Source organism: Mixophyes fleayi, chromosome 4 (assembly GCF_038048845.1).
Source record: "Mixophyes fleayi isolate aMixFle1 chromosome 4, aMixFle1.hap1, whole genome shotgun sequence".
Lineage (NCBI taxonomy): Eukaryota > Metazoa > Chordata > Amphibia > Anura > Limnodynastidae > Mixophyes > Mixophyes fleayi.
The window spans coordinates 230,426,775-230,446,950 of NC_134405.1; the positions used below are offsets into that span (position 1 = coordinate 230,426,775).

General features: G+C 37.5%; 1 protein-coding gene and 1 pseudogene across 5 annotated transcripts in view; both read left to right on the top strand.

Moving 5' to 3' along the window:
• Window positions 1–20,176, top strand: part of LOC142150801 (uncharacterized) — a 712,033-nt pseudogene that overhangs the window by 148,075 nt on the left and 543,782 nt on the right.
• SRGAP1 (SLIT-ROBO Rho GTPase activating protein 1) overlaps window positions 1–20,176 on the top strand; it is a 132,900-nt gene that overhangs the window by 82,458 nt on the left and 30,266 nt on the right. For 3 of the 5 annotated variants that reach the window (XM_075209433.1, XM_075209429.1, XM_075209430.1), the window contains exons 7-15: window positions 4,494–4,715; window positions 5,379–5,480; window positions 6,534–6,731; window positions 6,825–6,915; window positions 11,250–11,277; window positions 14,154–14,256; window positions 17,969–18,029; window positions 18,165–18,242; window positions 19,935–20,069. In XM_075209433.1, coding sequence (XP_075065534.1) covers window positions 4,494–4,715; window positions 5,379–5,480; window positions 6,534–6,731; window positions 6,825–6,915; window positions 11,250–11,277; window positions 14,154–14,256; window positions 17,969–18,029; window positions 18,165–18,242; window positions 19,935–20,069 — 1,018 coding nt within the window. Of the gene's footprint in view, window positions 1–4,493; window positions 4,716–5,378; window positions 5,481–6,533; window positions 6,732–6,824; window positions 6,916–11,249; window positions 11,278–14,153; window positions 14,257–15,326; window positions 15,361–17,968; window positions 18,030–18,164; window positions 18,243–19,934; window positions 20,070–20,176 lie in introns of all 5 variants that reach the window. The other 2 variants (XM_075209431.1, XM_075209432.1) reach the window with 1 other exon arrangement.

Below are 20,176 nucleotides of genomic sequence, written 5' to 3' on the forward strand. Positions count from 1 at the left end.
GTCACAGTGGAGTTGTTTGACCAAATAAAAGGTTTATATATGGCATAGTGTACACCCTACTGTATATTCTAAGAATATTAAAAGTCACTGAGGAGTTCCATGAATATGTTAAGGCACATGGCCTTTGCCGGAATGGTTTAATACAGTTCACAGATCTCTGAAGTGACTTAATATATGTAATCATTTGAAGCAGGGGATGCATTGTTCCTTATACTAAGCACACTAATGATCACTGAAGTGATGACGTCAGAACCTTGCTCCACTCGATTTAGGGGGACTGTCTTGACTGCTGCAGTATTGGTAGGTACGTCTTGCTGAACGCAAAGTGGAGAATGGGTGCCTGGCACTCCTGCCAAAGATGTGCGTGGCAGTGTAGTGGTGTTTTTGGGATGGGGCTAGGACCATGCTCTTTCCGTGATATGATTACGCCCCCTTCTCCAAGTGTCCCAATTAGAAAAATTGGAATATTTGAAAGTTTTACAGAAATATTATCTGCAGGACTTTATAAATATCATCATCAACATGTTTTTATATAGCGCCAGCAGATTCCGTAGCGCTTTACAATTGGGAACAAACATTAATAAGACAATACTGGGTAATACAAACAGACAGAGGTAAGAGAACCCTGCTTATAAGCTTACAATCTATAGGACAATGTGAGTTTGAAACACAAGGGCATGTGCTACATCATATTGCACACTGGACCAGCTAGAATGCAAAGGTAAAAGTATTGAGTGGGCTGTGTGTGTTGCAGTGTTGGTCAGAGGGTTGTTGTCTTGTGTTAGCTGTGTAGGGGGTGTTAATAGGGTAACCTAGGGAGATTAAGAGGGTGGTTGAGGAATATCATAAGCTTGTCTGAAGAGGTGGGTTTTCAGAGAACGCTTGAAGGTTTGGAGACTAGAGGAAAGTCTTACTGGCCGAGGGACGGAATTCCACAAAGTGGGTGCACTACGAAAAAAGTTATGTAACCAAGAATGGGAGGATGTGATGAGAGTGGAAGAGAGACACAGATCTTGTGCAGAACGGAGGTGTCGAGTTGGGAGATATTTTGAGACAAGTGAGGAAATGTATGTCTGTGCAATTTTGTTGACGGCCTTGTATGTTAACATATTAGCATATATTAATTAATCATTGTAAGCCTATATAAAGTGCAAGAGTGTCTGTGTATAAAGTAATATATTTGTAACTAGCAGTACTGAGGTCCATTACCAATATAATTTGTCTTTCTTTTCATTTTAACCTTCAATATTATTTCTGTATCTTGGCCCAAAGCCTTAAATCATCAGATCTACTTATAGCCACACTCTATGGCTTTCTTCCCACAAATCATTAAGGGATGTTATATACAATCCTAATTCTTATATTGACGCCCTCTAATCCTGTCCGCCACTAGTGATGATGTACATCAGTTTGATGACCTTATAGTAATCCTCATCCTACACCAATCACTGAAAGGATGTAACTATAGAATACTGACTGTGAACAATGTTTACTGCCATGCAGATGGATAGACTTATTTTTCTTTTCTGAGTGGCCCTATCCAACTATGTGACTTAATACATGTCCCCATCTTAGGAATTCGCTCTCATCCTTCCCATTTCTGCTGCATTATCAGTCAGACCATAGAATTCACCTAATGTATTCTAACTGGAAAATTAATTGTTGCTGGAATCTACTTATGTCTGCTACAAAAGGACAAGTTAACCTCAAATACAAGTTGACAAATGTATGTTTCAGGAGAGTATCAGAACTAAAAATATGAGATAAAGTTGTGTGCAAGTCCTGATTTTCCTGAAACTGTCCTGATTTTCACCCGGTGAAAATCATGATGGGGCATGATTTGGGTGGATCTCGGGTATTCTCTTTTCAGTAGCTGTGTAAGGTAGTTACTGTTCAATATTCTGCTCTTCCTTATCACATCACAGCAGTGGCTTCATGTAAAATTGTGGTAAACCACTTTTTTACAGCCAATTCTCACACTGGAACAACTGTTTCCTTTGTGTGTAGCAAATACTGATAATAGGTGCAGAAATTCACCACTACAAAGACAGTGTGGTAAACCACTGAGTGTGTTCACACCCACCCACTTGGATGCATCATAGACACATTACTGATAGCCTCACACAAACCCTTGATACAACAATTTATATACATTTGTTACACTCATGTGTTAATAGTGTTATGTTTTTTAATTATTATTTGTATGCATTTACTACATTTTTTTCAGATTGTACTTTTACTTTTTAAGGGTTTTTAATGTGGAACATGGAAAACTAAATTATGATAGTGGTGCATAAAGCCACAACTATTCCCATACACCAAGAAAATGTTCATGACACATATTTGATCTGTGTGTGTTAGGCAGAATCCTGTACCGCTGTGATTAAACAGTCATTTCTTGTGGCTGTAACTCATATCATTTGAAGCTGCACAGTTGGCCTCTCCCACAAGTGCAGCTGACAGCAGAGGCCAGTTACTAGATGCAAAATGTACCTTTGACAGCGAGTATCTAGCTCTGGGCTCACGTGCACCTAGATTTCCACCAAAGCACAAGATGCTGGTGTGTGATTATGAGGTGGACATCAACTATGCTTTTTAAATGACTTCACGTGACATCACAGATTGAACAACCGTACTTCTGCCTTTACACTTGTTTGTGCATCATATGATTTCTGCATTATTGTTTTGTTTTAGCTGTTAAAGGAACACCAACCTCTATGTCTTACCACACAACAGCGTTCACACTTGGAAAATGTTGCAGGCAGCATCTTCGGTGCTTAGTCACTTCTGTGTGACGTTAAACTGTCAGCACAGGAGCAATTGAGCATGTCTCACATAACACTAAATATTTCCGTGGTCATTTATAAATGGCTCTAGTGTTATTAATTAACTGATGGCGTTTTTACAGGCTTTTGTGCACTTTATTTATATCTGTGAGTTTGCCAATGACCATAAACTTATTGAGCTGGGCTTATTGAACAGTGGCAGCAGTAAACAAATCATACTACTGTAGACTTTGAATTCAGGAATGACATTGGCAAACAGGCATCTGTTTGCTTCTATCTTGGCAGCAGTTATACTGTCTTTTTCAGAAATTGGAAGAAGCAGCCTCTAAATACATATTTGATAACAGAAATCTGTGTTTATTAGATGAAAGCTAGGCAAACGTTTGACAAAATTGGCCCAACCTTGCTCTCTATTTGTCACCAAAGTGACGGCCGATGGACAAAATGGCCATCCAATGACTGTATTAGCAAATCCAGTGTTGTTTGCCATTTATAGTACATGTGACCACTTTCTATCTGTCTGCCCGTCCTGACCACAAAATGCAAAGCAAGCACAGATTTTATTATTCGGCAAATAGAAAACTAGCATAATTAGCACTAGATTGATTAAAACTAAAATGTGATTTATTGGTATGGATTACATCTCAGTTGTGCTATTTGTTATTAAATTAGCCTTGTTTAGTAAAGCTGCAAAACCAACCTTTTCTTCCAAGACTATTGATCCAGTTGCTGCATTAGCCCCAGAAGCATAAATGTGGAAACCAGTAGAGATGGAAATTCAGTCATTAAACACTTACCTCTCCTCTCATTCTCTGGTCCAGTGGGTCCCATGCTACCTCTATTGGTTCAGAAAAAGGGATCCTCTCTCCTGATTGGGATTTTGTTTTTCAAACTGCTAGTAGAGTTGTTGAATCCACTTCCCCATAATATTTTCTTTACCTCATATTCAAGATGTGAGCAAACAAAAATCAGTGATACAATTATATTTTTTTCTTATTCACCTACCCCCATTTATTGTAAATACACCTGTATTCATGCCATTTAGTCTTACATGAAACATCATTTCTTGTTCTCTCTCTCCCACTGTCTGTGATCTGTCAAGCATTTATATGAGTATAGAACACGTACTTGTCATAGTAATCAGTAGATCACGATTTCGACAAGTAGTCATACTGCATTCACAGCGTCACAGACAGTAGGCAGCTCTATAGCCACCCCATGAGTCCAAGTCATAAACCATTTGCTATATCTAATGTGCTCTTTGCTACATATGACATGGCGATAGCTGGAGTGCATCCTGCATTACTCCCACAACAACACCTTTCCCTTTGATGATGTACAATAATTTTTGGGTAAATGTATACTTGTGTATGCTTTAGAAAGTTGTGCACTTTTCCTCTGTGTATGATTTTTTTGTTCTCCCAGTAAATGGTTTTGACATACTAATGTTTTGGCTTAGTTCTATTCTTATATATTTATTTATAACAGTTGTAATGTCTTTTCTCTGAAGAAGTATACCTTTTACTGTAAACTGGTATAGAGATAAAATACATTCTATCCCAGTAAGACAATTCTGTCTACTTGATACAGTTAAAGTAGATGGTTAATGATATGAATTGCATCATCATCCAGGTATTCGGAACATCACCATTTATGTCTGATGGCAAGTATTTAGATTTCAGCATTGTGCATCTTTTGTGTTTGCAGTGCTCTGACCTGGGGTACCATGCAAGTCTAAACAGAGCCATGAGAACCTATCTCTCTGCTGAATACAACCTTGAGACTTCACGGCACGAAGGCTTAGACATCATAGAGAATGCAGTCGATAACTTGGAGCCCAGGAATGACAAGCAAAGATTTATGGAGATGTATCCCACTGCTTTCTGCCCACCAATGAAATTTGAGTTTCAATCTCACCTTGGTGATGAGGTCAGAAAGAGAGAAATCAGACATAATGAATGTATAATATGAACTTCATGTTTATTATAGACCCATATTTTATGACTTGTACATATACCAAAAACCTATTATAACGAATCACATATATTTATTTTTAGCTCTAATAAATAAAAAGTCTGTATTTTCTGCACTAAAACCAGATATATCAGGATTCACCTGGCATAACCCTAAAAATGGGCTAAATACTTCTTAAAACACTCAAAACCTGTAACTAAATCCTGGAAGTATGTCTAACTTTTATTGCTACAATTGGTCAATTGAAGTGTAACATATTTTGTATGTGTGTCAGGGACCTTTCATTACGTCAAAGCCTTTTGTAGGTATTCTAGTTTACAGTTTATATGTACAGTGACTAAAGTATGTCACAAAATGTGCTGTGATTAGAGTGATATTAGGCAGCCACAGCTTGCATTAAACATGCCAAAAAAGCAAGACAAAAAATCCCTAAGCTAAAATCCTTAGCAGCTCCGGCTGGCTCAGGACATAGAGGAAGTTTGTATAATAGCTGTGATGAACTAGTACAATGAAGCACTCAGTTTCATTGTTTTGGGACTATTCCTCAACATTTTGTACAAATACCACTGTCCACATGAGACTTCAGAATTAACTGTTTTTTTTTCTTTCTCAACTAAGGTTTGCCAGGTCAGTGCTCAGCAACCATTACAGGGTGAACTTATTCTTCGCTATCAGCAACTTCAGTCTCGACTGGCAACACTAAAAATAGAAAATGAAGAGGTAATAAAATGTTATAAGGAGATATCGGTAGTCGGCAATTCATGAAACACCCACAGGCTGCATTATATACAGCAGTAATGCTACTTTATAACACACAGCCAGTACTGCATTACTATTTGCTTCAATACCACCTCACAATGGGCATTATGTCTCGGTCATTGTTCAATCCAAACCTTACTTACAAATAGTTGGTTATTTAGTGATAAATGCTCAACAGTATATAATGTATTCTCTATAGAAATAAGCACATAACAATAAATATAACAGTCTTCTAAAATTCAACATTGACTTTTACGTAGGTATCCTTTCAGGGGAACGTTTTTTTAAGTTATTTATACAACACTATCCTCAGCAAGGTTGAGTGTCCTAAGCCAGTGTTTCCCAACCCTATCCCTCAAGTACCCCTAACAGTGCTTGTTTTCCATAGGTCTTTGCTGGAGCACAGGTGTAATCATTACTGACTGACACATTTTGAAAGATCTACAGGTGGTATAATTATATCACTTGTGACCTGGAAAACCTGCACTGTTAGAGGTACTTGAGGACTAGAGTTAGGAAACACTGTCCTAAGCTAATACAAATGCTTAGCACATAATGATGATATTGCACAACGTTGCTGCAAGTCCTTGGGCTCAGAAAAGCCTACATTTCTAGTATATACAGCACGAGACACAGAAACCTAGTGAACAACACACATCTTACAAGTCAAGCTGCGTTTGCTGTCTGCACACAATAGTACCAATATAGAGGATTCACACAAATAGTGTCTATATTCAAGTACAGTCCCTATGGGGGGATGCAGCCATTCCAAATATCAGTGCATCATACAAATGGGTAGTAAAGGACAAGTTCACTCCCAATATTAAAGTACTGTAAAAAATCTAACATGTATTTTACTGTAAAGTCTGGTCTGTAGAGAGGTGATCTTTATCTTCATTTACTATCTGTAGTATAAAAAGGTGCTGGTTTTCTTCCATATTATGAATTCCATTTCCGGTACCAGTAATATTTATTGGAATTCCCAGATAAATTATGGAAGAAACTCTTTTGTAGATAAAGAAAACCACAGAAGCCACTCTCCAGACCATCCAAGACATGGTCACTATAGAGGACTACGATGTGTCTGAATGCTTTCAGCACAGTCGCTCCACTGAGTCGGTAAAATCCACAGTGTCCGAGACATACTTGAGCAAACCCAGCATTGCAAAACGGAGAGCAAATCAGCAAGAGACAGAACAGTTCTACTTCATGGTAAGAAATCCACACCTCTCCTAGTGTTCTGTAGCCTTGTTCTGGTGTGTTGGGTAAGATGTCTGTGACACCTCATATTACCTCTCTGTACAGAAGTTCAGGGAACATCTGGAAGGAAGCAATCTCATCACAAAACTACAGGCTAAACATGACCTGCTTCAGAGGACTCTTGGGGAAGGCAAAGGTAAGGCAGGTCCTGCCACTTCTGTCACAATGCTAGTAGTACTGTTACTATTGTCATTGCTTTGTAAGTTCACAGTGCTCCGCAGTGTGGAACAGTGGGGAGTAAAGGACATATATAAAACATGGACATACAAGGTAGACAAGATAAATGTGAATGTGAAAACAACCTAGTGAGAAAATGGTAGTGCCAAGACTAGAGGGGTGAGTGTGGCTCAGAGTGGAGTTTGAGATTATAGTGAGGGTGTACTGGTATGGGTAGTATAGATGGGTGTAGAGTAGGCTCTAATAAAGAGATTTTCAGGGAGTGTTCAAAGATTTGAAGGCTGGGAGTGTGATCAGGCATAGAAAGTTTACATTGTATAGGCAATACATATAAATAATATTTCTATGTTACTAATAAAGGTTCCATATAAGCCGACGAGCAGTGCTGTTTGAAGTCGTCTACCTCAGCGTTGTTCTATGATTGGTTTTTCCATATAGAAAAATGAATATATAAGTGGTAGAAAAAAAGCCTTTAAAATTACAATATCATTTAGCAGCTCCTGTACTAAATATAAAGACAGTGAACAACGCTGCATCATAAATGTACCCATTGCTTTATTATTATTATTATTATTAATATTATTATTGTTTATACACTTTTTTTGTAGCGAGCCTAAATTGATAATCTATATTTTAATGTAATGTTGAAAAACATGGACAGCCTATCCAAACCCTCTGCAAAACTGATTAGTCCCCGGAACAACAAACATATATATATATATCTCTCTATCTATATCTGTGTATGGGAGTTCTTATTTAATCTTTCAATTAAAATAAAGAATCCAATCCTACAAGGTAATAAAATATACCCCGTCCTTTTTAGCCTCTTTGTTGCCACTGTCCTCACTTAATACACCAAATCTATGTTTATAACCTATTTTAAAACATATATGAGATAAGCAGTACAAATATAGATATTAATATTATGTCTCCTATTAAGTCTTACTTACAGATCAATGAACCACAGCAAGGATTATGGATTTAATCTGTGAGGAGGTGTTTGTAGTATTCTGTTGAACCTATAGTAAAGATTTGTTACCTGAACGTCCAAGGCATATATACACATGAATTAGTCACCGGTTCGGTTACATCAGCTGAGACCGAGATAGGTGTATCAGTGGAGTAGATTTTTCATGTCTTGTATAAAAATAGCTAAAAAAGATTAGGAAATTGTTCTCCTTCACTTAGCTTCCTGGTGAATAAAACATGCAGGTCTATTAAAAGCCAAATTAAATAGTAAACTTTAGCTACATTTGAAAGGGTTTATTTGTCTGTTTTAATGTGCTGAAATGTATTGTAACTCACAGCAGCTAATCATATTTTAACTGTCATATATCTTTAGTACAGAAAAAGCAAGCAAATTGGGGTCCCCACATGTTTGTGCATATATAACGCTTATTTTATTACATTACTATAGCTTTCCTTTATGAATATTGTGTTCTATTATTGGGAGAATAAAACTGCCACGGTCTGATGTCACTTATTTGACAGATAGGGTTGCTCAAATTTGCATTCTAACTACGGTACTCTATTTCCTTGTCGCACATCTTATTGTGCCCAGTCAAATCCTAGCGTGCGTGTTTATATGTGTGTGTGTGTATGTATATATAACATATATGTATGTTTGTGTGCATTTATATATATATATATATATATATATATATATATATATATACATATATATGTCTCTCTCTCTCTCTCTCTCTCTCTCTCTCTATATATATATATATATATATATATATATATATATCATTGCTTAGTGGCGTCTGTGTGTGGAAAAAAAAACCCAAGCTGCAGCGCCACCTGCTGGGCAGAGTTATACACTGACCTACTAAATTCTTAGTGTGTGTGGGGAAAAAATTTCAAAAAGGGCTGAAATTTGGTAGGGCTCAAACTCATTTTCATGAGGTAATTTTACCTCATGAACACACATGTGTAGAGGCGTGCGTTAGTGTGTGTGGAAAAAACTATTTTCTCAGAAAGGGCTCATCCAATTGACCTGAAATTTGGTATACTGACATTATTTGACAAAAAAATTAGAATAGTCAAGTCAGTTAACTTCCATCATCCCCCCTTCCTCCCGTGGGAGGGGTAGTAAAGGCTAAATTTACGAGTTGAGGGGTCAAAGTCATTTTCGTGAGGTAATTTTACCTCATGAACACACATTAAAAAGGCCGCTTGCGTCGGGAACTAACGCTCTTCCCCTGAGAAGGCCTGGGCTAGGCCCAAATGCATGACAAGAACCTTTTTAAGACCTTAAGTAGCTTGATTTGACTAGAATGCATGAGTATCATGCATGGGGTAACTTGTGTGTGTATATATATATAGCAATACAGATATAGAAGGACGGCGCCTTCAGGTGTGTAACCAATGTATATACAATAATCACAGAATAGTCCAGAGGGTGTATAGCCAAACGGTGTCTATATGTATGCACCGTAGATAATTCATGAAGCTGATGCGCAGGATGAGAATAGCTGATTCATATATTGACATATAGTATTGTCGTGCAGTATATAGAAATAGCGTGCGTACCAGATATATATAAATAAACCGCTTATCTGTATAATGGCTCCTTAGGCATCCCAAAGTTAGGTCTGTAACCAAATCTCCTTGGCGACGGAAACAAAGTATGTTCTAAATAATATCACAACCGCAACACCAATCTCATCCGCTCATCATAGGAAGGAAATATATGAGAAGGCCATATGGTGTAGTATTTTAAGTAGACATTTTAATCAAGTAAAACATTAAAATACAAACTCACAATATGTATGTTTTGTATAAGCTTATCTGTAAATAACTGGTCTGCAATTGTGTCCCTTGTTATGATAGATGTCCCTCAGCAGGCTCCACACAGAAGCTAGGTGCAGGATAATCTAAGAGTAGATCTCAGGGTACAGCAGTGTTCACCAGTATTCTCCAGAGGTGTAGTGCAGGGGCTCAATGCGTTTCGTTCATTCAATGAACTTCATCAGGAGGAGTAGAATATATATAGAGAGCTAGACTATGTATAGCTAGTGTTTAGGGTCTCCATGATTGCTGTACAAGTTTACGGTGTCAAACATTTACCATCCTGACACTAAAAAAAGCACCATAAAAAGGTAGTTGTTGTTCGTGTGTGCTTCTGCAGTAGCGGGCTCTTGCCACAATATATATATATATATATATATATATATATATATATATATATATATATATGAGAGAGAGATTGTATTGTTTTAACATTACAAACAGATTTACAATTACATTCATATTTATCAAAATACTGTCAAATTGTCAATGTTCATCATTCTGCATTAAAATTGCTGCTCAGCTCTGCTTGCAGAATTCATTGTTTAGAGAAATTCACCCGACTGGTTGGATGATATCACTTGTGAAATAGAATAAATGACTCTCCGGAATGGGGTCTTGTTCCACACTGTTCTGCTAGTTGGGAATAAACAGTCACTAATTGAGAATGTACCCAATAGTATATTTATAGACCTAGCCGCCTACCCAGAGCAACACAAGAAATGTAAGTGGTAGCATAGAGCAACACAGGAAACACATACAAGCCGTAATGTCCATCTGTTTTCATTAAGCAGGGTGGGCATATTTTATTACAATAGATGTGCACAATCTGGATACAATGGTGTACATTTATGTATATAAAGGGGAAATGAGCAGTTGCATTAAGATTTTTCCACTTTTTTGTTTTGTCAGATGTGAAAAAACTAAAGGAAGGGGAAGGTTTCTTTCAAAAAGAAAAGTGAAATTAAAGCTTAGTTTTCGGACACAACAAAAAATAAACTCTTTATTAATTAATTAACAAATAACATAGAAAGATAAAATATGGGACATGATTTCAGAACAGTTGCTTGCACATTTTCAGACAATATACAAACACTACTGCTGCCATCATGAAGTCACAAAGTTGTTTTCTGGCCTCACAAAGCACAAACTAGAGAAAAATCGCAAACAACATTAATAAATGTGCTATTAGGGCTTATTTGCAATTCTTTGGTAGGAAAATAATATGGCACTTTTCTCCATACATGTTGTCTTACAAGATCTTTAGATCTAGCGGCCTGAGTACCAAAGGAAAAGTCCCTGAGGTCTAAGAGGTGAAGAACTCTGCTACAAGACAGTTTCTTTGCTTACGTAACAGGATATCTTACACCTGGATAAGACACAATACACACATCCCAATTGTAAAGCGCTGCAGAATTTGCTGTCACTATATAAATAAATGTTTGTGATAATAATACATATTGTCATTTTATATAAACTTGCTTTCTTGGTTCCTTTTAGGTCATAGAGCAGAATACATGACTACAAGGTAAGCTCTTTTTGTTTGGGTTTCACAACAATGTGATGCTGACTGTATGTGCTGAAGCTTATGGATAAACTTGAGAAAAACAGACCCTTTTTCAATTAGGAAACCTGGATAATATTTCTCTTGGTCAATAACCATAGTCCCTGGTTTTCTAAGAGCACCATAATCTCAATAACTACATCAGTGTTTACATTTATAATTATATTTGATAGTATTACTTTATAGTAAATGAAAATGGGATTCTTTGGAGGTTTGGATTCATTTGTGAATTGCAAAACACAGAGGCGCAGCGCCATATCCTCTTTCTGCCAAGGTGAATATGTTTATGGAGCAGGATGGCAACGGGCACTGTAAGAGCGCTCCTTACAAAGTATGGAATAGGTCACTACTTTTACGAAGCAGCGGAAGAAATGAGATTTCAGTTTGTGCCACAAGATTACGGCAGTGTGATAAAGGGATGAGGAAAGCACACTTGTAGGACTTAGGGGCATGTAAAACAAAGCTTCACACACACAAATGTATAGCATGCCCATGTCTTTCCATTCTCATGGTTCATTGAAGCCAGAAGTGATGCTAAACTGTGCAGTGTTTAAAGTGAAACTTGTTAGGGCTTACGGCTACCAAGATAAACCTTTAGAACTGATGGTAAGAGGTCTTCCTCTTTAGCAGCTGCCTTTCGCATATTGCTTTATGTGCTCGCAGGTACTGTGTAGTAAAAGTTTATCTATGGCGGCTGTAGTGTAGCTGGAATAGGAGGCGATGGCCAAGACTGAAGCAGGTGGTCAGAAGCAGGCCGGGGTCAGGGGTCCGAAGCAGGCAGAATAGTCAGGGACAGGCCAAAAGGTCAGGGCTGGCAGCGAGCAGGGATTACCAATAGCAAAGCCAAAGTTAAGGGAAAACAAAGAGCAAGCAGGGTCTGGAAACAAAGCCGAGGGTCACAACGGAAAATCAGGTCAAGTAGCAAATTATTTACAGGAACAGAGCAAAAATAACCTCTGTGTAGCACGCAGAACACTATAACCGGCAGGGAGGCTAAACCCTCCCTGCCTTATATAGAACTAGTGTCCAATCCTAAAGCAGGGCTGATCCCTGAACTAATCAGCCCCAGGAGGCTGTTAAATAATTAATGTTGCGCATGCATCCGGCTATGCTTTCATGCCAGGACACGGCGCTTGGTGAAAGGAGCATGCATGCCATTGCCATGGTGATGGTCGGGGTAAAACGGTAGTGACGTCCCGGTCGTCATGGCGACAGCCAGGACGCGAGGCCGAGGCACCTGCAAGCAACGAGCTGCAGCGGCTCACAGTGAAGCCGCGGCTTGTGACAAAACTCATAAATGTTTTGAAAGGGGTGGAGTATGCTGGACTTTGATGTGACGGTTATACCTTTGCACAGTGCCTGTTCAGAGTAGGTGTACACCTTGAAGTGAACCATCCAGGCACATTGGAGCAAAGCAAACAATTTTGTGTTCACTTTCACAATTGTTTTTTATTTATTTTTTAAGTCATTTAGTCATTTTATTTTAAGCTTTCATAAAAGTTTCCATTTTATTACTTTTGAGAGTAAGTTTAACATGTAAGTGATGTTACTATATGTATACATTTTTGTAACTATTTGTGTAATTGGTGAATTGTCATATTTCTTAGGGAAATGTGTGTATTAGGGACTAATTTACTCTCACTGCAATTTTTTTGAGTTATAGAAGTCCTATCCAAGTTCCTTGAACTTTTTATAGCACTAGGCCTACAGCTTTGAGGACTTCTAATATCCTTTACAAAAGGGGTACATTATCCTATTTTTTTATTTCTTAAAACGCAATGGTGGAGTGCAAGTGGGTTGTTGTTTCTTGACAATGCTAAATAGAGCTACTATCTTCCAAGAACATCTACTACCATCCAAGAGTATGTTTGAACTAAAGCATCGTATATCTAAGTCCATCTATCGATGAACAATATACTGGTATTATAATAATACAGCATTAAGATAAATTACAGAGAGGAAAGGGGTGTCCTGCAGAGGAGAGGGGGGGGGACTGAAAGAAGAGGAGGAAGAGCTACAGGGAGGAGAAATAAAAATATGTTTAAAAAAAATACACTCACAAGTCTTCAATCAAAAGTGAGGCTCATTCTGCAATAAGTGTTGAGCAGCGTGTACCAATGTTTCTGCCAGCTAGTGACCTTCTTCAGGATCACAGTGAAGGTCACTTCTTGACACTTTTGTGTAAAAAAAATCTCACTTTTGAATGAATATAGGTTAGTTGGATATTTCTTTTGATTTGATATAGTTATCGCTATAAATTTCTTAATATTGTCATAATGGGGATTTATTTTGTTATTGCCCAAGTCTATATGCATTAGTTCATAAATGGAATAATATCTAATAGACCAGGGACATTTATAATAAATGCAGTGCTGCAGGAAATGCCATTCTTCTGGCTGACAAAGCATAGTTGTTTGTTTCTGTTCTAAACTATGATTTTATCAAGCAGTGGACACAATGTTAACAGTGATATGTATCTGCTAGATTAGTTTCATAGTTGTGTTCACTAAAAATAAGCATCTGGATTTTGCTTAATTTTCTTTTGGTTATCCATTGTTTTATTTTGTTGCTGTCATTATTGTGGGGAGACTTTAGGAATGGGTCCACCATGTTGCATATTTATTATTAATGTACATTGAAGCATGCTGCCTTTCTTTTAACAATTCTGTATTTTGGACATGACTATGTGTTCATTACACAAAGTGATGTCACATTTCCAAGACAGAAAGTCATGCAATACACTGTGCTTTTTACGATGCCTCTGTTGTGTATCATGTGAAATATCTGAATTATTTTTCAGAATTTAGATTGTCACTTATTGCTCATGTTCCCTTTCCCAGGCCTCCAAATGTACCCCCTAAACCCCAGAAACAAAGGAAACCCAGACCCCTAACTCAGTATATTACTAAGTTGTTTAACGGGGATCTGGAGTCCTTCATCCAGGTACTGGCACTTGTACTGCTGGTGGCTAACTTGCACCTTGCTTCCTATGTAATGGACATGGCCTCTCTGAAACTGAGGACCGTCATTACATTCTACATTGTGGTGGGCTGTTTTTTCCCTTCTGATCAATATCCTTCCTGAGTCTACAGAGAGATGGAAGTGTAACCTCTTCCTCAGTACTATGTGCATTATTCTTCTTGTGTAGTACAAACAGTGACATTTATGCAGTGAACTCTGCTACAGTGAAATATTTAGTGCAGGAAACATTTCCTCAAAAGACTTCCTGTTATTCATTCTTAGGGAATATCCAGCTATGACTCTGGTTTCATTGACCTGCAACTGTCCATTTTGTAGTCTCATGACAAGCGACAGTAAAAGTACCACGGCTAATGCATCAAGCTCATAAGTAGATGTTTACATACTATTTATGCTGGGTCATTTATTTTGTAACACGCTGAGCCTATTCTCATTGTCCATACGGTCAGTTAATCCTTGAAAACGACAGACTGTTTGACTATATAGCATTCATGTATAATAGTAGTTTAGTAGGGGTGACTCTCTTTGATAGTAATATACAACACTCTCACCCATAGGATCACTGCCATTCCTCTGCATAGTCTGTGTAATTAGGTGCAAACTGGGTGCCCCACTACCTGCAACCTTTGTGTTTCTGCATGAAAAGACATGCACTAAGTCATGTGAGGCATGAGGGTGGGGAAATGGTGATCCCCCTAGTGGCTGGAGTCATTACCTATACACAGACATACAAGTATAAAGTCTTAAGACCAACCAATAATCTGTAATGTAAAAACATGAACATCCTTTTGGTCTTCCTGCAGACACTAGTATTTGCTATAATAGAGTTCACTGGAGTGGAAAGATCATTTTGTGTAGAACATTCATCTAGTTGGGTTGGTATACTTCACTGATCAAGGTTGTTATTCCATCATCTCTGTTTCTCAAGAAATGTTATACTATGAAATTGGTAAAGTTTCTAAATTCCATCTTGGATCTTCGTTCATTTATTCTACACCTCTTTTTCTGTCCTGTATTTCTATTAATGCTTCTAGTCGGGGACGAAGGAATTCGCACACAAGACATCAGGTATTGTCCTACTGGCGACTGCCACTTGCTTAACAATGTCTTCTCTCACATGTATGCGCACCTTGCTTTATAGTTGACCTCTGAACTAGGGAATGTTTGCACTCCACGCTAAATAAAAAGTATGTATATAATTTTTTTACGGTGGTAATATTGCTACCATTTATTCTAAAATCTTGTTACAGTTTCCACTAGAATGATTATGAAAGAGGCCCTGAGGGGTGAAAAATAAAGATCTTTTCCTCCTAGGGCAAAGAGTTCTGGGATCTCAGATCTTCACTTCCTGGGGACTGAAGCTAAAACTAGGGATGGATTGTTCTCTGGCCACAGATTACATTGCAAGTGCAGTAGTTAATTTTAGCTGTCTGCCCACTGTAATACATATAGCTTCCTAGTCCCTCTGGCATGGGTTATTTAGCTACATGTAATACTAGCCTTAGAGTTGCCCCCCACCTCCAAGAATCTGACTGCTATTTACAGCACAATGAACCTCCCTGACATGGAGGGTCGGTGACTATGGCCTCCAGACATGACCATTCTATATAAAAACAAGGGAAGTTGGTAATATTTGAAACAGTAATTTAATACTCATCACTTATAACTAGAGAGCTCTTGCTAAGTAACTTGTTTACTTATACTATTCAGAATAGATAACTCTGTTATAGCCAAGAATACTAGACTACAATGGACTTTTTAAGATGGGAACTAAATTAAAGCTAATCACATTTGCAACAATTTGTTAGTGTCCATTTGGCCATTCAGATCAGTGAATTTATTTTAAATGCATCCATATCAATGATAACTAAATTGCAAACAATCTGATCCTTCAGCAGATTAATGGATAGTAAACTATCAGATCATCCCGCACACGTTTCAATTTAATACAATAGTTCTAATTTTGCAATCACACAAACGTGTGGTCTAACCAACATTTTTTAACCTGATCATTCAAACTCCTGAATCATTTTCACAGCCAGATCAGATTGTTCTCCTGCAAGTAGAATCCACACACACAGATAATGATCCAATCAAATTCTAAATCAAATTGGTCATCGAAACCATTGCACCATTTGATTATTAGGGGGGAATTCAATGTGTGCATTATTACTGTTAGTACGCGAATTTCAACATGAGTTTCTGCTCGCGGTTCAGGGAGCTTCATGCAAAAATCAACGTTGAAGTTACCGGAGCAGTGGTGATAATGCGCAGCAATTACCGTACTAACCGTACTAACGGTAATTGGGCGCACCTCGCTTTGATCTTTATAACAGAGTATGGAATTGATTTCCCCCTTAATGTCTATTATTTTAAGTATATTATTAAAATATAATTAATGTTTAGGAAATTAGTTACTTGTAATAAAGAAAGAAAACGATTTGCTGTTGAACCAGGACACTTATATCCATCAGATCCCATGCTAAACCACACTAGTGTATGAGCATATTTGAGTGTAGAAATATCAGTGACAGGTAAATGGTTGGGATAAGTAGATTAGGTACCCCTGCCTTAGAGTAGAATAACGGATACAAATAGTAGTAGTATGTATCCACAGTAAATGGCTTAATCTGTTTCCTGTACAAATCCTTTTCATCTTTGGGCAAACATTCCCTTGTTAGATATTTCTGAAGCATGTATTTCATGTCTAAACAAAATGAGTTGCTGTGATCTTTTTTTATTCTTATTTTCCATTAAATATGTTTTCAATTAATTGAAATAATTTAATTATATGCTTGTAAGCATGTGCAACAAACTAACAGTTAAGGCCACATAAAAATATATTTATTGTTTTGGTTTTTATTGCAACTACTGTCTTTATTAGGCTCTAGTAAAAACAGACATAGATACCTATGCATGCACATAAGGGACAAGTCATCTGGGGGTAAATGTATCAAGCTGACAGTTTTTCGGCGGGTTTGAAAAACCAATCAGATTCTAGTTATCATTTATTTAGTACGTTCTACAAAATGACAGCTAGAATCTGATTGGTTGCTATAGGCAACATCTCCACTTTTCAAACTCGCCGAAAAACTCTCAGCTTGATACATTTACCCCCAGATCTCAGTCTTATACACAACATAATCTGTGCATTTTACATATACCAGTGTAATGCAAATAACAAACATTAAAGAATATGGAGAAAATATATATGATGTAGTTATAAGTTCTTGCGGTGGGGACTCTCCATTGACCCCAATGCATCTACTTGTGGTGAAAGTAAATGGGGCATGCAGCTTCTGAAAAGCGCCACCACAGTGCAAATGTTCCCAGCCGCAAATGCTGGTGGGGACCATTTTCATAACAGTTTACATGATTTTAAGAAACTAATAAAAGCATGCATTTAGACCACAGTGGGTAAAAGCCCTAAAGCATTGGACAAGAAATATTAAACTACATTATTATGTTGCGCATGTTACATGTTATGCAATTTTGTCTCCATGCTGGCGACCATACCATTGAATTAAAAATTTAAGCTCGCAACCCACATGATACTTTGTGTATATGGAGTACATAGTCATTAATGGATCAATTGTCCGTTATAGTGTGGTCGGGAAAAGATATTGTTCATCCTTCTATAAAGACATATATGAACTTTTCTACTGTATTGCTATAGGAATCGGGACAAATAATTCCTCTGATTGTGGAGAGCTGTATCAGATTCATTAACTTATACGGTAAGAAATCTTTCTGCTCGTTTCCTGAGTCAGTGGGATACATAACTGGCCGTGATTTGCTTGAAATGAATGTATTGGTTGAAATATGCAGGGCATTCTGTTTAGTAATATGTTTCTGCTCTGCTTTTTCCTTAGGGCTTCAACATCAAGGTATATTTCGAGTTTCTGGTTCCCAGGTAGAGGTCAATGATATTAAAAATGCATTTGAAAGAGGTAAGACATTGATTTTTCTCTTCCTTTTTTAAACAGTTACCATCATTTCAACTATAATATCTGAAGGCTGTTAAGCGTCCTTACTTTAATTTAAAGTTATATGTTCGACAATAAATGTTTTGAAATTGTCAGGTCCTAAATATTATCATGAATTATTTGAGATGTAGATTATATATAGTTGCTTTTTCCTAGTTTCAGTGATATGCTGTACAGGAACATAAAGAGAGCTGGAGATTTAGAGAGTCATGTTATAACTTTACATAATGATTGTTATTGTTGGATTGTGAGGTAGCATAGTGGTTAGCTGGGACCTCAGATTCCATTCTGACCAGGGCTTTACCTGTGTAGAGTTTGTATATTCTTCATGTGTTTACGATTCCCTCCCACTGTCCAAAAAAAATGCTGGTAAATTAAAGTTAGTGTGTGTATTTGTGTTCAGAAAAACATAAGGGATATACATTTTAATACAAGTGCAAACTGCCACATTGTTTATTCTAATGGGGCAACAGTGAACAGTGCCCCTAGTGGCCGATGCAAGTGGAATACTTGAATTCTTTTGGAATTAAGTGGAGTAACTTTACATTTACAGTGAACCTGAACTACTGGTTTCCTATTTAGATGAAACGCTTATAATCAGTGATAATGACTGTGTGTATGTATCTGTATCTGTATCTATCTATGTATCCTGCAGTCACCAAATACACAATTAATGTTCTTCTAACTATTTTTCTATATTAAAAACAGAGAATGATAGTTCCACATATTGCAGTATATGACCAACTCACCCCAGAGTCTTCCCCTTCTGGCCAGTCCTAAAATAATTTTTTATCTGGGCTGAAACTTGCCAGCACGCAGCATTTACAAGTCTTTTCCAAGCATTAACAGCTATGGGGCACCTGGGGGGCTCATGGCTGCTTTAGAACGACCGTTCCCTGCCTATAGAACACGGTGTAGCACCTTCCAGATCTATGATTACATATAGCACTTATTGTAGATTTGTTAATATAACATTTGTAGATGTTACAATACACACTACATTGATGAGCCTTGTTGTAGAATTTAGAGTCAGGCGATAATAATGTCATAGGGAGTGGGCTTGTCAGAAGCTATGTGTAATGATTGTTTGAGTCATACACAATTGCCTAGAAGACATGATGCGTGGCTACAAATTACTTATGTTTGGCTGCACAGTGAAAAATAATGATTCTTGTTAGACATTCCAGTTGAATACTGTGAGTGACATTTACCGGGTCGACTAGCAATTTCTCTTAGAATTATTTGTGTAACTATATTTAGATAATGAATATGCTTGTCATTTCTCAAGCAGCAATCATGTTGAAATAACTATGTAAGCTATAACATGGCACAACTCCTGGGCCCAGTGTTTTACATGTGGTTTGCTATGTTGCGTTTTTCAACTCAGACCTGCCCATGTGGTCATGAAAGCTCGAGTTACCATCATGGAGGTCTTTCTTGCCTCATCTTTGCCATTTAATTTGCATTCTTATGGAGCTATTGTTAGCTTTAATTTTATGTTTGCTGTATAAAATGGAGTATTTTTATTGTTGCTATTTCTACGGGTAGAGTACCATAATAACGTATAATTATGCATGAAGAGACTTTGAAGTACAGTGCTATTTTTTAGAACTGCAATGTTCCCTTGGTAATTTGCTCATTGTGTACATTTTATAGGTGAGGATCCTTTGACAGATGACCAAAACAATCACGACATTAACTCTGTAGCTGGCGTCCTGAAGCTGTATTTCCGTGGCTTAGAAAACCCACTGTTTCCCAAGGAAAGATTTAACGATTTGATATCCTGCATCCGTAAGTCACCGTTTGTTCTGCGTTTTTGTCCTCAAAAAGTCCTCCATTTCCTTGCTTGCCTCATGGATCTCTCCACCCTCCTTCTTCCTCTTAGCTCTTTCCTGGAA